At 43.8% G+C, this 18,906-nt stretch overlaps 1 protein-coding gene across 12 annotated transcripts in view; it reads left to right on the top strand.

The window, feature by feature from the left end:
* The first annotated feature begins 363 nt into the window (after positions 1 to 363).
* The window catches only part of Dock7 (dedicator of cytokinesis 7), a 195,938-nt gene continuing 177,395 nt past the window's right edge, over positions 364 to 18,906 (top strand). For 3 of the 12 annotated variants that reach the window (XM_028870265.2, XM_028870262.2, XM_028870259.2), the window contains exon 1: positions 381 to 543. In XM_028870265.2, the coding sequence (XP_028726098.1) occupies positions 506 to 543 (38 nt within the window). In that variant the 5' untranslated portion in view covers positions 381 to 505. Of the gene's footprint in view, positions 544 to 18,906 lie in introns of all 12 variants that reach the window. The other 9 variants (XM_028870266.2, XM_028870263.2, XM_028870268.1 and 6 more) reach the window with 6 other exon arrangements.

Here is an 18,906-nt window from a genome sequence, read left to right as displayed (position 1 = left end):
TGCAAGAAAGGTGCTTGAAACTGCTGGGAGCCGGGGAGCTGCCGGAACCGAGCTCAGCCATTCCCGGCCGCAAGGCCCTTCCCATTCCCTAACCTTCCCTTTGGGCAAAGCCCAGCTCCGCGCACTTTCGGCGGCCGCGGGCCGGTCCTGGGTCTGCCTGGTCGTGAGTGCGCGGCGGCGGGACAGCGAGGGCTCGCGGCGGGCTTCCACGCCCCGTGTCCCGTCGGCTCCGGCCAGCCACAACGGCCTCCCAACCCGACCTCCAGCCGGGATTGGCGCGCGGGGCGGAGGCGGGGGTGGGGTGGGGAGAGGGCGGGGGCGGAGAGCGGTTCCTCGTGCGCGCCTCCTCGGCGCATTACGGTACCCTCGTTCCGGGCTCCGGCGGCCGGCCCATCCTCGCGGTGGGGTCCGGAGCGCCGACGGGCGAGCGCGCGGGAGGGAGCGCGAGCGGGAGCGCGTGGAGGAGGCCGCCCAGCCCCGCGCCCAGCCCCGCGCCGCCGCAGCCATGGCGGAGCGCCGCGCCTTCGCGCAGAAGATCAGCAGGTACGCGGCGGGGAAGCCGGCCGGGCCTCGCGGGGTGGGAGGGTGGGTGTGGCGCGGCCCCCGGGCCTGGCCGCGCCATCCGGGGCCTGCAGCCCGCGCCTCGCCAGGCCCGCAGGGCGTGCGGCAGCCGGGCGGTTCTTTGTGTCCGCAGTCGAGTCCGCCCCGGCGCTCCACGCCCACGCCCCGGCTCCCGGCGCCCCAACAAAAGGAACTGGCGAGGAGGCCACGGCGCTCACGCCCGCACCCGCCGCCACCGCTGACAGCACCCGGGGTGCCCGGTCCGCACCAGCGGCTTTGCACCCGCGCCTGCACACGCACACAGAGGCCGCAGTGCAAAGTTGCGGGCTGCGGGACACCGGAGCACCCCGCTTCCCCCGTGGGCTCGGTGGGCGTCCTTTCTCTCGCCCCAGAGGAAGATGGATGGCCCGACCCGCACTGTGCTTTAAGCATGGGCCTGATGTTCACCTCTTAGGAGTAAGCCACCCACCGAGGATAAGGTTTCCCAGTAGTTTACCTCCCGGTCCGGATAAAAATTAAAGGATATTTGTAGAATTTAACTATGGAGTGTACTTATGGATAAGGCACTAGGCATTTTTTTTTTTGTTTGCTTGTTTCAATAAAACCTTATTTCTCTGACATGATTTTTAAAGACAACATTCAAGTGAAAATTTTTCTTTTGACGGTTTTGTTATATTTCTGTGGTTCTGAATCTTTTTAGCTTGTTGGCATTTCTAGAAGGTTTTCGGATATGTCAAAGAAAGGCTTTTTTAAGCTTCTGGACCTCTACAGTATTAAGGGTTTGGGGACACTTTTTTTTTTTTTTTTTTTTTTAAAGTAACATCATTTTCCATCTCGCCTTTGGCCCAGATCAGGTGTAAAACGTCTCTTTTTTATTTTGAGTTTTAAAATGTGTTTCATTTTCTTCTTAAGAGGTGAAATAAATTCTTAGGAATGTGGGTGCTACTGGGAGACTAAGATGAAGTCAAACACTGAGTGTTGTTTTTCTAAATTGGGACCTTGTTGAAACTCTTGCATTTTAGTTGTCTCATCTGAAAGATGGTTAAATAATGGTACTTAGCTTATAAGATTGTCATGAATATTAAATGGCCATTTTTGTATAAAGTTCATAATCAGCATAGTGTATTACCCATACTGTCTGTCTTCAAACATTTGTAATTGGGATTGGAAATAGTAATAATAATAATAATAATAATTTGTTTTTGGGCCTTAAGGCATGCTATTAACGGTCACATTTTATACATTTCTTTTAAATAGAGTTAGAGTTTATGTCTCATACAGTAAGTACACCTTTGAGGGTAAGCTATGACAGAAAGGCAATCCTCTTGTCTGGGAATGGAGTTAGCAGATGGAACCGGACTAGCCTCAACAAAGAAAATAGAATCTGTTATGGAAAACAGCCTCATATACAAGTAAGGATAGTCTTGAAAGTTATCAAATTAAGGCAGGGAATGAATTGTATGTGCCATTGCAAGAGAGACTCTGAGGTAGACATGGCGATGGTGAGTGAGTGATTGGATGTAGAAGTTGCAGAAGAGTGGGGACATGCAGCTTTGTAACTGTGCAGCTAGCTGGGTGATGGAAGGAGTCACTGTGTACAGAGGAAGCAGTTTAAAGAGTGGGAGAACTATTGGATGGAAATGATGATACAGGTTTGGACATCTTTGCCTCGATGGCTTATAAATCATTTAAATGGAATCATTGATTAGATTTGAGACACAGGAGAGACTGGGGATCTAGCATCCAGAATCATCAGCAAGCAGGTTGTAATTGAAGCTGGTAGAGCTGATAGGATTTGTCAAGACAGCAAACCAAGGACAGAATGCTGTATGTAATCAGTAGCTCTCCGTTATGAATGAATACTGTCCTCCTTGTTACTGAGTACCATTAAATAATACTTCTGAAGAAAGGATAGCTGTGCTTTTAAGTGGCCGGCCAGTGGAAACAGTGCGAAACAGATGTCTGGGGATAAGTTGGGGTTGACACAGCCTGGCCCTGCCACTCATTGAATAAACTTGAGCAAGTTACTTGACTCCATTTTCGTTTGCCCTAAAAATGATGATAATTCTAGGACTTTCCTCAGAGGGTTGTTATGAGGTTGAAGAAACCAGTATCTCTAAAATGCTTAGAACGAAGCCTTGTGTGCAGTGAGCGCTTGGTAAACAGCAGCTGTGTTATTTTTGTAGTGTGTATGAAATGAGACTTGGGACCTTCTCTTCAAAGTGACAGTCTTTTCCATAATGTATGCATATATGAAATCCATTGCTCTGTAAAAGCCTACTGCTGTGTGATTATTTAGAAAAAAAGATTCATGATGGGCCAGAAATCTTTAGAAAGACCCATGCTGATCAGCTTTTCTGGCTGAGTTCTTTTTTTCAGCCCTTTGCATGGAGTGCTGTTGTTTTTCTTGAGGCTGGGATCTGCTGTTGAAAGTTCTTTATTCATGTATCCCTGAGCGGACTGCCTACCCCAGCCTCCTGCATTTTGCCCATATCAAGAAACTGCCTCTTCTCTGACCTTTCTCCTTTCTGAGGACATGACTTATGCATTTATGAAGTTTAGCTATTTGCAGATTAATGGTGTAGGATTTCATTCGGATCCTTTTGTCCTGTGACTTGATATTTAACAAGAGGGTGGACATTTGTGTATATTTTTACTAGATTCTTATCCTTATACCTAGGATAACAACGCAGTAAAGAATATTGGTTTGGGGGCCCGATTGCACAGGTTCAGGCTCTGCCTACACTGCCTTCATTATGGCTGGGCAGTTCTGAGCATTTGATCGGATCTCCTTGTTTTGGTTTCCAGAAGCACCCATACAATTAATGGGAGAATTAAATGAATGAATACCCTTGAGACACTTGAAACTGCCTGGGACATGAGCATTAAAAAATATTAGCCACTGCTTTGTTACCAGATATTATTTGCTAACTCAAATAATTCATTAGGAAGGTTGTCAAGCCCTTGTCTTCTGATTTTAGTTACTGTATTTTTTATTTGTATTTTTTTGCAACATATCCCCCCCCCACTGTTAGCATCGTAACTTTATGCTTATTTTCTTGCCTTTCCACTTTTGATTAGCTATAATTTTTGCCAAGAAGCAGAATTAATGAAAACTTTTTTTTGGGGGTGGGGCAGGTGTTTATTTCAGAGGACTGAACATAGTCGTACTTAGCTCAGATTTGAATCTTAGCTGTGAGTGATTCTGACTGCGTGGACGCAGTCTTGTTTTTGTTATAGTTCCGCATGTTGTCTATTGCGCTGCCCACTTTTCTCTTTGGACTTAGAGACTTCCCTGATCTTCTGTTCACCTTCTCCTCATAAATTCTTTTGATTTTGTTGTTGTTGTTTTAGAACTGAAACCAGGCTGTCATGAGCGCTAGCTGAGCACTCTGTACCACTGATCTACATCCCAGCCCTTACCTCGCTAATTTTTAATGCTCAATATCTAGTCTCCTCTCCTCTAAGCTACATGTTAGAGGGAGACTAGGACCGTTCAGTTACCTTTTATTACCGTCTTCTTTCAGGTGAAGTTACTCCAGATTCCTCTCCCCTCTCTGAGACAGGCTCCCTATGTAACCAGGCTGGCTTTGAACCCTGGTCTTCCTGCCTTAGCCACCGTTGTGCTGGGATGATGGCCTGATGGCCTCATGTCACTGTAATCTTGAAGCTTATTTCTTATCACTCTCTCAGAATTGTGGTTCTACACTTTTCCCTTTCCATTCTAACATCTTTATCCCCTTTAAGTAAGGGACCTTTCTCTTCTGTCATAAGACTTCCTATGCCTGTCTCAGTATAAAACAAAGGCCTATTGAGTTGTCTGGTATTCTAGCTGCCACCGATTACTGGTTTTTCATTTCTAGTCACGGTTCTCTTAGGTATATGCCATGGTCCTGACTACTTCCTGCTTCTGCTCTTAGGAATGCTTAGGCTGTGTGAGCATGCTGAGCTTCTGTGTTCCTGAGTTGTAGATCTTGAGTTAACTCTTGACCCTTTTGCCTTAGCCCTGGTTTTAGGAGTTGTGACCCTCTCATAGCTGCCTCTTCCTCCCCCTGACTTGCTATAAAGTAACAAAGCGAATGAACTTCAGTTACAATAATGAATGAATCTCACAGTCTAATTTTGGGAAAAGAAACAAAAAAGCAAATAATAGATACTGCTAGATTCAGTCTTGACTGTTCAAGTCCAGTGCCATGTGGCTGCCGCCCACCTCAGTGCAGCCGGGAAACATACTTCCACACCTCCCTAGGCAGTCACAGGCCCAGTCACTCTGCCCTCTTATTCACAGGCCTTGCAGGTTCCCTGAGGCACAGCTTTAATCAGGAAGACAGTTTTCTGACAGTGGGAAGTCCAAACATTCCCCTGTATTCTAAGTTCTCTATAATCTGGTCTCTCTTTTCTTGACTCATTCTTTAGTTTACACCTTGCTCTCCAGTCAGAGGTGTTTTCACTGCACCATAACTATAACTATATACCATAACTATAACTAGTCTGCTGGTTGTTTTCATTTGTGAATTATATTCCTTTCAAATTTTGTATATGCCTCTTTTATTTAATAGAAGATTTATTTAGTGGTGTGTGTGTGTGTGTGTGTGTGTGTGTGTGTATGCATGCTACATACTATCATATGTATGTGGGGGTCAGAGGACAACTTGCAGAAGTCAGTTCTCTCTTCTGCCTTGTGGTCCCAGGGCTCTAACTCAGGCCCAGGTTGGTGGCAAGTGTCTTCATCTGCTGTGGCATGTGTATGCACCCCTTCCTCAAGAAATAGTGAAAGTGTAGCTTAAAAATGTAAAACAAACAAGGCAGATCTTGCCTGTTCTCAGATTATTCCAGTCCACTGTGTTGACTTTGGGGGATAACCTTTACTTTACATATTTGCTCTTATCACCCATGGATGGATTTCTAAGCAATAGAGCTTTTCTCTTCTACGTTTGAAGGTATTTTACAGTATTGTATTGAATGCTTGTTTCCTTTATTCTCTTGCTTTTGCTAAAATTATGAAGTTGTGAAGGTCATTCATGATTGCAGTTAAAGTTCAATCATTTTTGTGGTTTTGTAGTGTTTTATTGTATAAGTATGCCATGATACAGTTTCTGACTACTAGACAGCATGTGTATTCTGGGACCCATGTATGCATAGATTTCTCTAGGGCAGTGGTTTGCAACCTTCCTACTATGTGACCCTTTAATACAATTCTTCAGGTTGTGGTGACCCCCCAACCATAAAATTATTTTCATTGCTACTTCATAACTGTAATATTGCTACTGCTCTGAATTGTAATGTAAATATCTGATAAGCAGGATTATCCCCGTGAAAGGGTTGTTCAACCCCAAAGGGTCATGACCCACAAGTTGAGAACCTCTGCTCTCGGGTCTCCTCGACTCTGGAATTTCTGGTTGAGAGGTATTTTGTTGTTACTTGTAGCAGTTTCATGTATCACCCGCTTATTAGGCTAGGCCAGGCTGTTCTCTGAAGTGCTGGTAGGGAGTTTGCCCCTACAACAATGTTGCTTTCCGTGTTGTTGTTACTTGGTGCTGCCAAGTGTTTCAGTTTTGTCAGTATATTGGATTCACAGTGCTAGAGCGTTGTAAAGGTTTAATTTTTATTTACTGAATTATTAATGAAGTTGAGCTCTGCTTTGTGTGTTTAGTGACCATTTGAATGCCTTGTTTTGTAAACTGCCTGTTTAAATCTTTGTGGTCACCCCCCTCTCCATTTTCTTCCTTTGTGATTTTGTATGGGTACTTTGCATACAGTCAGTGTATTAATCATTTATTGAGTACAGTCAGTGTATTAATCATTTATTGATTACTTGTATAGCAACCCCCCATTATGGCTTACTTTTCATCCTTTCTAAGGAACTTTTTTGAAAAGTTGTCAGTTTTAATGCTGCTTAAGTTTTTTGTTGTTATTATTTTATGCTTATGTTATTATGGTTATTACTTTGCTTGCTTGCTTGCTTGTTTTTTTCGAGACAGGATCCCATGTAGTCCAAGCTGGCCTATGTAGTGGAGGAAGACCTGACCTTGAACTTCTGACCTTTCTGCCTCTGCTGAGGGCTGGGAGTACAGGCTACTGTGTCCAGTTTATGGGATGTTGGATATCAAACTCAGGGTTTCCTGCACGCTAGACATTCTACCAAACTGAACTTAAGTCAACCCCAGGACCGTATGGCTCTTGCATAAGAAACCTCCTTATCCTGAGACAGACATTCGCTATATTAATACAAACCTGAGGTGAGGTTTGCATTCCACCTGACAATATGTGAATGGAATGGACTTGTAATTTCCACCTCTGCCATAAGTTCTGATTTTGTTCCATAGATCTGGTAGTGTGTCTTTTCACCAGTTACGATGATTTTAATTCTAATTATCTTCAGGATTTAGTAGACCAGTTATTCCCTCTTTTTTGAAGAAAGTATCTTGGTTTTATTTAGCCCTTTGAAATTCTATATAAATTTTAGACTATATCCTGCCCCCCACCCCCAAAGAAAAACCACAAAAACAAAAACTCCTCCCCCCACACCCTATTAGAATTATATTGGAATTATTGAACTTACACATCAGTTTGGTGGAAAATGATGCTCTTTTAATACTGTTTGCAATCCACAATCCACAGCATCTCTCTTCTGTTATCTACGACTTCATTATCACAGAAAAAAAGCTTCATAGTTTTCTCTCTGAAGTCCTTGCACGTCATCATTTAGGTTTATTCTAGGTATCCAAACCTTAATATCCAACTACATCTCACAAAACTCTTGTTGATTATAAAGCATGTCTGTAGATTCTTTGATATTTTCTACATAGATAGTTGTATTTTTTGAGTTATAAAATTTTATTACTTTTCAACCATTAATAACTTTAAAATTTTTATTTATTTTATTTTGCTCTGTGGTTGGATCATAATATCTTCCAAAGGCCTGTATGTTAACGGGGTCCCCAGGTGGCTTTTGGGAAGTTGATGGGACCTGTAAGAGCTGGGGCCTAGGGAGAGGTCTGTAGCTCATCAGAAGCGTTGGGGGCCCTGGCCTATTCCTCTTTTTCTTTCGCTTTCTGGTCATAAAGTGACCAGGTTTGTCCTGCCATGTCCATACTTGATGATGCGTTACCTACTATGGGCCTAAGGCAAAGGGGCGGTTGGCCTGGACTGGAAGTTCCGCAAGTGAACCCCAACCCAACTTGTTGTTATAATTCACCTATGTAAGGTGTCTTGCTGTACTGATGGAAAGCTGTCCACTAGCTTACATTACTGTGTAACTATGACTATTCCTGTTTAACATTGTGTGAATGTTGAGTGTTCCTGTTAGGTTGGTGATTTCTGTGTTTCACTTTTGAGCCCGACGGTTGCGGAGAGGTGATTTTTTTTTTTTTTTTTTTTTTGTAAGAAATTCTTTCAGACTTTGTTCCCTAGAAACAGAGGCTAAGGGTTGAGAATTCATGCTTTGTTTGGGAAGTACAATCCCAGGGCATCAGGAACAAGAGAAAGTGGGGTGAAGCTCAGACAGATGAGAAGTGATATGAGGTGGAGGCGTGTCTCCTGGCTGCTGCTTCCTTCACAAGGAACTGGAGAGAGCATGGGCAGGGGTGCTTGCTGCTGACAAGGAAGTCTGTGGACGGAGAAAGATGCCTCACCTCCGATCAGCAGAGGATTTTGCAGAAAGGGACACTACTTTACTGTTTTCTCCTCTCCTAGGCAGCTCAGTCTCCAGGGTTACGTCCTGCTGTGCTTTGTTGAATCGTTTGGACTTTTTGGCAGCCACTTTGGATGTCTTGTTACTTTTCCTTTTCTTTTAATAACTTGTTTCATGTGCATTGGTGTTTTTTGCCTGCATGTGTCTGTGTGAGGGTGTTGGGTCCCCTGGAACTGGAGTTACAGACAGTGCTGAGAATCCAGCCCGAGTCCTCTGTAAGAACAGTCAGTGCTCTTTACTGCTGAGCTATCTCTACAGCTCCTAGCTTGTTATGTTTTGTTTTCATTGGCTTTTTTTTTTTAAACCAAAGGAGTTTAAAAAATGCAATTACAGAAGCTCAAGTCAGAGTAATTTACATACACAAAGAAGTGCTCACCTTTGTAAGTTGATGATTGGATTAAGGAATACAGATGTTGTCGGTAGGTCTGCTCTCTTTATATCCAGATTTTGCACAAAAATTAAAACCAAGATACTTGCAATGAGATTTGACAGTTCTAGGCTCAGCTCCTACCAGGAGCTCAGTTTCATGTCTGCTTGAGGTATATGTAATTCCTTGAACCAATTGCTGCATTTAGGGATATAGAAGGGTCTGGTCAGTCCTGGGTTCCTTGCCTTTCACTGGCTTGGAGGGAGGTGTAATGAAAGATGTCAGCCCCACTTGAATCTCAGGGAGTAAATTCATGACCAAACAAGAGAGGTCTTCAGTGGCGGGAAGGAAGGTGAGAGTGCCCATCACACCTAGATGACAGATGCTCTCAGAGGTATCTCAGGGCAGGGAGATGGCTCAGGCTGTGACGGGCTTACTGTGCAGGCCCAAGATCCTGAGTTTGGTCTCCAGAACCCATGTAGAGAAGCCAGATGTAGTGTGTGCTTGTATGGAATCCAGTGCAGGGGAATTGGAGGCAGTTTGATTCCTGGGGCTCTCTGGCCAGGCAGTGTGGCTTAATCAGGAAGCGTCGGGTTTAGGATACCCCTTCTCATAAAACAAGGTGGATGATTCCTGAGGAATGACACCCAAGGCTGACCTTTAACCTTCATAGGGACACACATGTATAATGCTTTCACATGTACAAGTACATACACATATACAAAATAAAATTAATTATTTTGTTTATTTACTTTTGTGTGTGTGTTGTGTGTGTGTGTGTGTGTGTGTGTGCTGTTGGGTGTCTTCCTTGATTACCTTCTACCTTATTTTTTTGAGGTGGGGTCTCTCCTATGCCCACCTGGAATTTATATGGGTGCTGGGGATCTGAACCCCAGTTCTCATGCTTGGTGACAAGCTCTCTAACCACTGAACAATTTCCCTGGTCTCCAAATTAATCTTTTTAATTTTTCCATATTCTTCCTTAAATTGAAGTGGAACTGTTGAAATTCAAAGAGAACTACCATGTAGGTGGATTTTTCTTTGGGCTCTTAGCCCATAAAAAACAACATGGAGACTTACTAATTTTGGAAGCTCGGTCTATAGCTCAGGCTTGTCCCACAAGCTCTTATAACTTAAATTAACCCATTTCTATTCATCTGTGTGTTGCCACGTGACTTGTGGCTTTTACCTCTCTGCCTGAATTGTCTTGCTCTCTCTCTGTATCTGGTTGGCAACCCCTCCTTTCTTCTTCCCAGAGCGCTCTCTGTCCAGAAGTTCCTGCTATACCTCCTCCTTAGTATTGGCCATGTAGCGTTTTATTAAGCCAATCATAGTGACACATCTTCACACAGTGTAAGGAATATTCCACAGCACCATCATAACTTGATGATAGCTGGATGTGGATTCCCTGTCACTTAATTTTTAAAAAGTTTAGCTAAGGCCTTAATGTCTATCTTAGTTACTGTTCAGTTGCTGTGAAGAGACACCATGACCAAGACAGCTTATAAAAGGAAGCATTTAATTGGGGGCTGGCTGGTTAGTTCCTGATCATCATAGTAGGAGTGTGGAGGCAGGCAGGCATGGTGCTGGAGCAGTAGCTGAGGACTTGCATCCTGATCTTTACAGTGAGAGAGTGCAATTCTGGGAATGACATGGGCCTTTGAAGCCTCAAAGCCCACCCCCCATGACCCAACTCCTCAAACATGAACACAACTCCTAATCCTTCCCAAATAGTTCTAACAGGAACCAAGCATTCAAACATGAAGCTGTGGGGACCATTCTCATTCAGACTGCCACAGTGACCTTTCATAACCTTCACAGGAATGTTTTCCTAGTTTTATTTTTGGAGTTTGGCTTTCTCATACATGAGCACTCATGCCACCAGAACACTGAGCTAGCCCTCACATTCATATTAGCGCTTTGATATTAATATATGCTAAAGATACAGGGATAGATAGTGGTGTATGTTTCAGGGCCCCAGACTGTCTCTGTCACTCTGCACTGGCTCTCCTCTCTCCAGCTCTTCCCCCAGCATCCTTTCTTTGATTGTTACCCTTCCCTTGGCCTCTCAGAGCAGCCCCAGCCACAGAGGCCCTAGCTCTATGGATGTGTGTAACTCACTTTGCTTGTTGTTAGTGTGCATGCACACAGGCTGCCTTGTACATGTGGAGGTCAGGGGGCAGCTTTCTGGATTTGTTCTCTCCTTCCACTGTGGGTTCTGGGGCTGAACTATCAGACTCTCATGGCAAGTCCTTTTACTCTTGGAGACACCTCACTGGCCCTACTGAGGTATATTGAAAGTTTACAAGTGGAATGATTTTTAGTAAATTTATGGTTATGAAACCATCATCCACTTCTAGAGTATTACATCACCCTGAAAGATTCTTTGTGCCAGTTTTTGGTCAGTCTCCAATTCTACTCAAAACCTTAGTTAACTGCTGATCTATTTTTTATTAGTCTATATTTTCCTATTTTGAACATTTCACATAAGTGGAGTTATGTAGCATGTGGTCGTCTTGTGTGTGGCTTTTAAAAGTTAGCATAATGTTTCCATGCTGTAGTACATATTGCTGTTTTTACTTTTTATGTCTAAATAATATTCCATTTTATGTAGCACATTTTGTTTTTCCTCCAGCTAATGAACATTTAAGTGGTGTCTGTCTCTTGGACATTGTACATGTGCCTCTGAGCATCTCTGTACTGACTTGTTTGAACACTTGGTTTTAATTCTTTTTTAAAAAATTATTTATTTATTTTTATTTTTATTTTATGTGCATTTGTGTTTTGCCTGCATGTATGTCTGTGTGAGGTGTCAGATCTTGGAGTTCCAGACAGTTGTGAGCTGCCATGTGAGTACTGGGAAATGAACTGTGGTCCTTGGGAAGAGCAGTCAATGCTGTTAACCACAGAGCCATCTCTTCAGCCCCCTTGGTTATAATTCTTTAAAGATTTATTTTTATTTGCTCTCTGTTCCCCATTTCCTTCTCTCTCCCATGAAACGTTTTTTCCTTCAACAAGTACACCTCTATTTTCATGGTGTGTGTGTGTGTGTGTGTGTGTGTGTGTGTGTGTGTGAGAGAGAAAGAGAGAGAGAGAGAGAGAGAGAGAGAGATGTATTGAGTATACTTAGGGCTCCTTTTGAGAATATGGGTAGGATGTTACTTACCAGAGTAAGGTCAACTTATCAGTGACTAACACTGAAGAAAATGACACACCTACAGACCCCTCCCCCATCCATGATGAAATCTTGGTGGGCCCTGCGGGTGTTGGTGGCCCTGCAGGTGTTGGTGGCCCTGCGGGTGTTGGTGGCCCTGCAGGTGTTGGTGGCCCTCCAGGTGTTGGTGGCCCTGCAGGTGTTGGTGGCCCTGCAGGTGTTGGTGGTCCTGCAGGTGTTGGTGGCCCTGCAGGTGTTGGTGGCCCTGCAGGTGTTGGTGGTGCAGGTGGTGGCCTGCAGGTGTTGGTGGGTCCTGCAGGTGTTGGTGGGTCCTGCAGGTGTTGGTGGTCCTGCAGGTGTTGGTGGCCCTGCAGGTGTTGGTGGGTCCTGCAGGTGTTGGTGGGTCCTGCAGGTGTTGGTGGCCCTGCAGGTGTTGGTGGCCCTGCAGGTGTTGGTGGCCCTGCAGGTGTTGGTGGGCCCTGCAGGTGTTGGTGGGGGTGTGGTGGCCTGCAGGTGTTGGTGGCCCTGCAGGTGTTTGGTGGCCCTGCAGGTGTTGGTGGGCCCTGCAGGTGTTGGTGGCCCTGCAGGTGTTGGTGGCCCTGCAGGTGTTGGTGGCCCTGCAGGTGTTGGTGGCCCTGCAGGTGTTGGTGGCCCTGCAGGTGTTGGTGGTCCTGCAGGTGTTGGTGGCCCTGCAGGTGTTGGTGGCCCTGCAGGTGTTGGTGGCCCTGCAGGTGTTGGTGGCCCTGCAGGTGTTGGTGGCCCTGCAGGTGTTGGTGGCCCTGCAGGTGTTGGTGGCCCTGCAGGTGTTGGTGGCCCTGAAGGTGTTGGTGGCCCTGCAGGTCTTGTGCAGACAGCCACAGCTGAAGCGAGTTCATGAGTGTGGTGCCCATGCCAAGTGTAGAAGATGTCTGTTGGCTTTGCATCTCCCCATCCTTTGGCTCTTACCTTCTTTCCCCCTCTGCCTGGTTGCTGTTTCTCCAGCCTTGGGAGGGGTGATACAGATGCAGAGAATAAGTGATGGTGTAATGCTCGGTCCCAGATGGGATGTCACTGTGTTTTGACACAGGATCTCATGTAGCCCAGGCTGGCTTGGAATTTGCTGTGCAGCGAAGTCACCCTTGAACTTCTGATCTTGCTGCCTCCACTTGTGAGTGCTGGGATTGCAAGTATGCGTGGATGGACCCAGGTGTCATGCTAGGCAGTGCTCTACTGAGCTGCCTTCTCAGTCTCTTACTGTGTGGTTTTCTTTCAGCAAGAGTGGAGGTGTCAGTGTATAGGCTGCCAGCTCCTCCACCGTCTTTTGTCTTACTCTTCTTCTGATCTTTTCCTTCTTTTGGCAAATTTATTTTAAACTATTTTGGATCTTATCATGCAAAGACTTTTTTTAAAAATGGGTTGTTTATTGCTAGGATATGTGGTGGTATTGTGTTCCCTGAAATACTGTGCACCCTAATAAATTTATCTGGGGTCAGAGACAGAACAGCCACAATATTAAACATAAAGGATAGGCAGTGGTAGCACACGCCTTTAATCCTAGCATTCCAGAGGCAGAAATCCATGTGTTCAAAGATACAGCCAAGCATGGTGACTCACGCCTTTAATCCCAGGGAGTGATGGCAGAAAGCAGAAAGGTATATAAGGCGTGAGGACTAGAAACTAGTAGTATTTGGCTGGTTAAGCTTATAGGCTTCTAGCAGCAGTTCAGCTGAGAGCCATTGAGATGAGGACACAGAAGCTTCCAGTCTTAGGAAACAGGATTAGCTGAGGAACTGGCCAGGTGAGGAAGCTGTGGCTTGTTCTGCTTCTCTGATCTTCCAGCATTCACCCTAATAACTGGCCTCAGGTTTGATTTTATTAATAAGAACTTTTAAGACTACTGCTACAAGGATATATAAATACTGTTGTTTTTGAGTACTGAAGTGGTATCCTAGGACCTTGATAAATTTGTTTATTTTACTGTCCTTTCATGGATTTCTTAGAATTTTCTGTGTGGAGTATAATTTTGATGAGTAAAAGACAGTCTTATTTCCTTGCTTTTCAATCTGAATATTTTTATTTCCTCTTTTCTTACCCCTTGCTCTCTTTCTTGCCCCTTTAACTACCAAATTTGTCTGTAGTGTGAGTGGAGCATCCTTCATGGGAACAAAGTCAGCAGACTCCACCCTACCCTGTGTGTGTGTGTGTGTGTGTATGTGTGTCTGTATTTGGGTCCACCTGCCTGAGTGTCTTTGTCCTTTGTCTGTCTGTCACATGTGGAGGCCGGAGGTCAAGGTCAGGTGTCATTTTCAGTTGCTTTCCATGCTGTTTTTTGAGACAAGGTCTGTTGAAGCTGGAGCTCTCTTTTTTCGCTAGACTATTGGCCAGGAAGCCCTAAGGAGTCTCCTGTTCTGGGATTATAGGTGTGTGCTGCCATGCCCAGTCTAAAATTGTTTTCTTTTATTTTGAGATTATAGTATAATTATTATATCATTTCACCCCTTCCCTTTCCTCCCTCCAACCCTCCGTATACCCCTCCTTGCTCTCTTTCAAATCCATGGCTTTTTTTTTCATTAATTATTGTCACATACAGACATGCATAATTGTAAATACATAAATACAACTAGCTCAGTCTTGTTTGTATGTTTTCAGGGCTGACCATTTGGTGTTGGATAACTAACTGGTGTGCTTTTCCCTGGGCAGACTTCTCCGACTCTCAGTATTCCTTAGTTGCTGTAGTTCTTTGTGTAGGGTCAAGACCCATGAGTTTTCCCCACGCACTTTTGCAAGTGTCCTTGTTCAGTTCATGTTTAGGCAGTCATGTTGGTGAGACCTGATGGTGTAGCTCCCGACATTCCTAGGAGGTGTAATCTCACAGCAAACTGGAGAGACACCAGCTTTTTACATGGATGCTGGGGTCCAACTCTGGCTCTTGTGTGGCAAGCATTTTAATGGCTGTGCTGTCTTCGAGCAGCCTTGCTGTCTGTGATGTGCTTTTGCTGTTGCTGGTCCCTCTCAGTCTGACTGGTCGGTCAGATGATGTCTTATCACCAAATTCTGCTGATTTTTACCTTCTTTCCCCTTCCTCACCAAGTCAATCTTAGAGTATTTGGTTCTTCCTGATGGTGTGAACCAGTGTTTCGTGAAGTAGCTTTACAACCAACCTCTTCCAAGTGGTGTTCAGGATGGCCCTGGGGTGCATCTTTGCCCAGTGTAATCCATCCTGAAAGCATTCCTTCCATCTCTCTTCTTGCTGATTCAGTCTCCATAGAGAAAAGAGTTTCTTCTACCATTTCGTCTCTTGGCCGATGAGCTTCTGTAGCCGTAGACATCTCAGATGGCTCATCCATCTGACAGCATCTCAGGTAAGTGCCGTGCCAGACCTGTTTCCCGTGGCTGGGAATTTTGGTAAGGTGCCTGTCACTGTAGCAACTCTCCGTGGAACAGAGGAGATTGCAGGCAAGTTCTCCGTACCCTTGATGTCTTATGGCTCCTTATTTCTCTTCCACTAAAGCTAATCAGGTGTTCAGGGCTGGGCACTTGGCCTTGCCTCCTGATACCCCGTATCCAGCCTTTAGCTGAGAGTGTTGTAAAGCTGGTGTCTCCTGACTGGAGTGGTTTGCCTCCTCTATTCTTCCTCATACTTCTTCACCTTTTTTCCTGCACCATTCCACTGGCTAGACCCCCCCAGTGGAGTGCTGAACCAGCAGACATCCTCGCTTCTTCTGATCTAAGGAAAACAACATTCAGATTTTCACAAGTGTGTTGTGCTATGCTCCCCGCTCCTCGAAAGAATTTTACTATGTAGACCAGGCTGTTCTTGACCTCATTAGGACCCCCTGCCTCTGCTTCCTGAGTGCTGGGATTAAAGGTGTGCACCACCATGCCTGGCTGCAAGCATGTTATGAATTGTAGCAGATACTGTAGGAAAGGGTAGGAGAGAACACAGATTGGAGAAGCGTTTAAAAGTTAGAATAAGCCAGGTATGGTGGTTTGTGCTTATCATCCCTCCAGTGCTCTGAAGCTGAGGCAGGGAGATCTTATGAGTTTGGCCCGCTTGGGGTACAGAGGGAGACCTTGTCTTAAAATCAGAAAAAAAAAAAAAAAACTTCAAATAAACTAGGATTTACCAATGTATATAACTTATGCAAAGATGATTCTGACTCTATTCTTAAGAAATAGGGTGGAACTGATTTTAGGTCAGTGGGTTTTTTTGTTTTTGTTTTTTAGTTTTTTTCCCCCTCTCTATTATAATTTAACATGTTCTACAAAGTGGGGAACAGTGTCGTTACTGTGTGTTAGTAGAGGAAATTAATATATACTGAAATACATAGTACTTCATAAGGCTTTGACAAGTATCCTGAAATGGTATCAGATGAGAACCATGAGACAACTGTCATCTCTTTGTAAAGTTTCTCTCTCTATATATATATATTTCAAGTGTAACTCTCAGAAAAGGAGTTATATTTGAAGTATTAAATACATCGAGTGGAAGGACTCTTTCTTTCCTGTTGTCTACGTCTCATCCTGAGTTTAATTTTCTTGAACTTGCAGTGGTCATGCTGGTCCATCCTCTGGCTCATCCTAAAGACTTTAGACAGGTTCACATTCAAGTGACCCAAAGACAGTGCTTCAGCTTAGAGTTCTGTTCAGCGTTCACGGAAGACTGGAGACAGATCGTCACAATGGTGGCGGCCGTTGGGGTCTCCCTAGTGCTCTGCTAGTTAGTACAGGAGGCGTTTTCACTGTCTTTACCTGAGCTATGGACTAAGTTTGGGCAAATAGAGAAATAGTGAACATGAACTATAACCAGAATTGTTTGATTCTGTGGAAGTGTGTGTGTGTGTGTGTGTGTATTACCTGACTATAATATATATTATAGACACATCATATACCTATTGTGTGTGTGTTATCTGACTATAATATATATTATAGACATATCATATACCTAGTGTGTGTGTGTTGTGTGTGTGTATGTGTGTGTGTGTATTACCTGACTATAATATATATTATAGACACATCATATACCTATTGTGTGTGTGTTATCTGACTATAATATATATTATAGACATATCATATACCTAGTGTGTGTGTGTGTGTAGTATCTGACTCTATAATATATATTATAGACACATCAGATACCTATTTGTGTGTGTGTTTGTGTGTGTGTGTGTGTGTGTGTAGTATCTGACTTTATAATGTATACTATAGACACATCATATACCGTGTGTGTGTGTGTGTGTGTGTGTGTGTGTGTGTGTGTGTGACTTTTTCTCTTTTTGAGGCAGTGCCTTTCACTGTTGCTCAGGTGCCCTAAAACTTATGGCAATCCTCCTGTCTTAATCTTTAAAGTGCTAGAATGATGGGTGTTTGTAGCTAGGCCTGTTGTAGATCTAACTTAAACCCCCTTGCCCCTGTCTTTTTAAGGCTAGGCATATTAATTTATATTTTGTAGTTTCTAAACCTACTTTTCCTCACTATGAAATCATTTGTTACAGAAAATTTGGAAATATAGAAGGCCCAAAAGGAAGACAAAAGTTACCCATAATTCTCCATTTAGACAAAAAAATCTTTGCCTTGGAGAATTTACATTCTAGTGATAATATTTGGAAAAACTAGAAATAGCATAATGTCCACGAACAGAGGCTTGTTAAATACATTTTGGTGTATCCACAGAATGGGCTGTATAGCAGATTAACAGTGGTTAACACTGTGGCATCTCTATGTTCAGATCTTGGCATCTTTCCTAGTTAATTATGTAACTATAATGACCTTGAAACTTCAATATCCTTATATAGTACTTGTTTCATAGGGCGTTCCTGAATATTAAATGTAGCTTTGTATAGTGTTTGACACACTGTAAGTACTTGACAAATGTTGCTAATATTAATTTTATGTGCTGATTGTGAAAGATTTCAAAATTTAAGTTATAAAGAAAAGATAGTGTGATGTAATGTCTGCACACCTAAAAAATAAAGATTCGCTCTGTCTGGTTTTTGTGAAGTATATCCATAAGGTATTAAGTGATTGAAAGTGTACATCTGAGGGATTTTCACTGGGGATTTGGAAGCAGTAGTAAGAGAGATAATTTTTTTTAAGAAAAACCTTTTTTTTGATGAATTTTTAATGAATGCATATAACTTCTTTTATTTAGTTTTAAAGATTTTTTTCCTTATGCCAGAGTTTTGTTGTTTTACTTTTCTCTTTATTGCAAAGTTTTATTGCCTTTGTTTTCTACAGTAACTCCCTGAAAACAGCCTTTTGCTGATATACTAAACTAAAGACAGAAATTATTTTGTGATAAGTCAACAGATTACATATCTGAAATTGTTTACAATTTTTACTTTAAATTAGGGAATATTATGTTAAACATAGCTTTTAAAAAACCCTCTTTGGTATAAAAATGAATGAAAATAAGGTCAACTCGGCTTCCAAAGAAATGCGTAGATGTTTAGACTCTTCTGAAGATTGAGACCGTCCCTGGCGAATGTTACCTTGCAGTAACAGCCCGAGCACGATTCTTTCTCCGATAAAGCAAACCCTCCACACTTACAGCTTGCTTACCCTGAAAACTGTGCGACCTCATGTTCTGTGCAGTTTCCCGATTCACTTCACCTGTTTGCCCCTCTCCCTACCCTTGTGTGAGCCTGCTCTCTGTCTCTCCCCCACGTTGTTGTCTTGGACACTGGGGTGGTAAGGGTGGGGTTTGACTTCCGCCCTCGAGGCGCCCCAGCAGCTGTCCGTCTCAGCGTCAGTGTGCACCTACTTCTGAGGGAGGGGATCATGAATTCCCTTCTCTGCCTTCACTTCCCCTTTCAGCTCCTGCGCATCTCCTCAGCACTTCGTTTGCACCTGGGCACTCTGCTGGGGGATGCTCACTTAAGGCAGATGGAGTCCTACCTTTTGGTTGGCTTGTCTTCCTGTCAGGAGGAGCTAAATGTAGTTGTAGTCACTTACCACAAAAAAAGATTGTCCTTTTAAAATGCCCAAGTAACCCAGACCAAGGACGACAAACATGATACATATGCATTCATAAGTGGATATTAGCTGTAAAATACAGGATAACTATGCTGCAATCCACAGACCCAGAGAGACTAGGTAACGAGGAAAGTTCATGGGGGGGGGGCACCCAGACCTCCCTGGGAAGGGGAAATA

Source organism: Peromyscus leucopus, chromosome 2 (assembly GCF_004664715.2).
Source record: "Peromyscus leucopus breed LL Stock chromosome 2, UCI_PerLeu_2.1, whole genome shotgun sequence".
Classification (NCBI taxonomy): domain Eukaryota; kingdom Metazoa; phylum Chordata; class Mammalia; order Rodentia; family Cricetidae; genus Peromyscus; species Peromyscus leucopus.
This window is presented reverse-complemented; position numbering and strand designations above follow the sequence as displayed.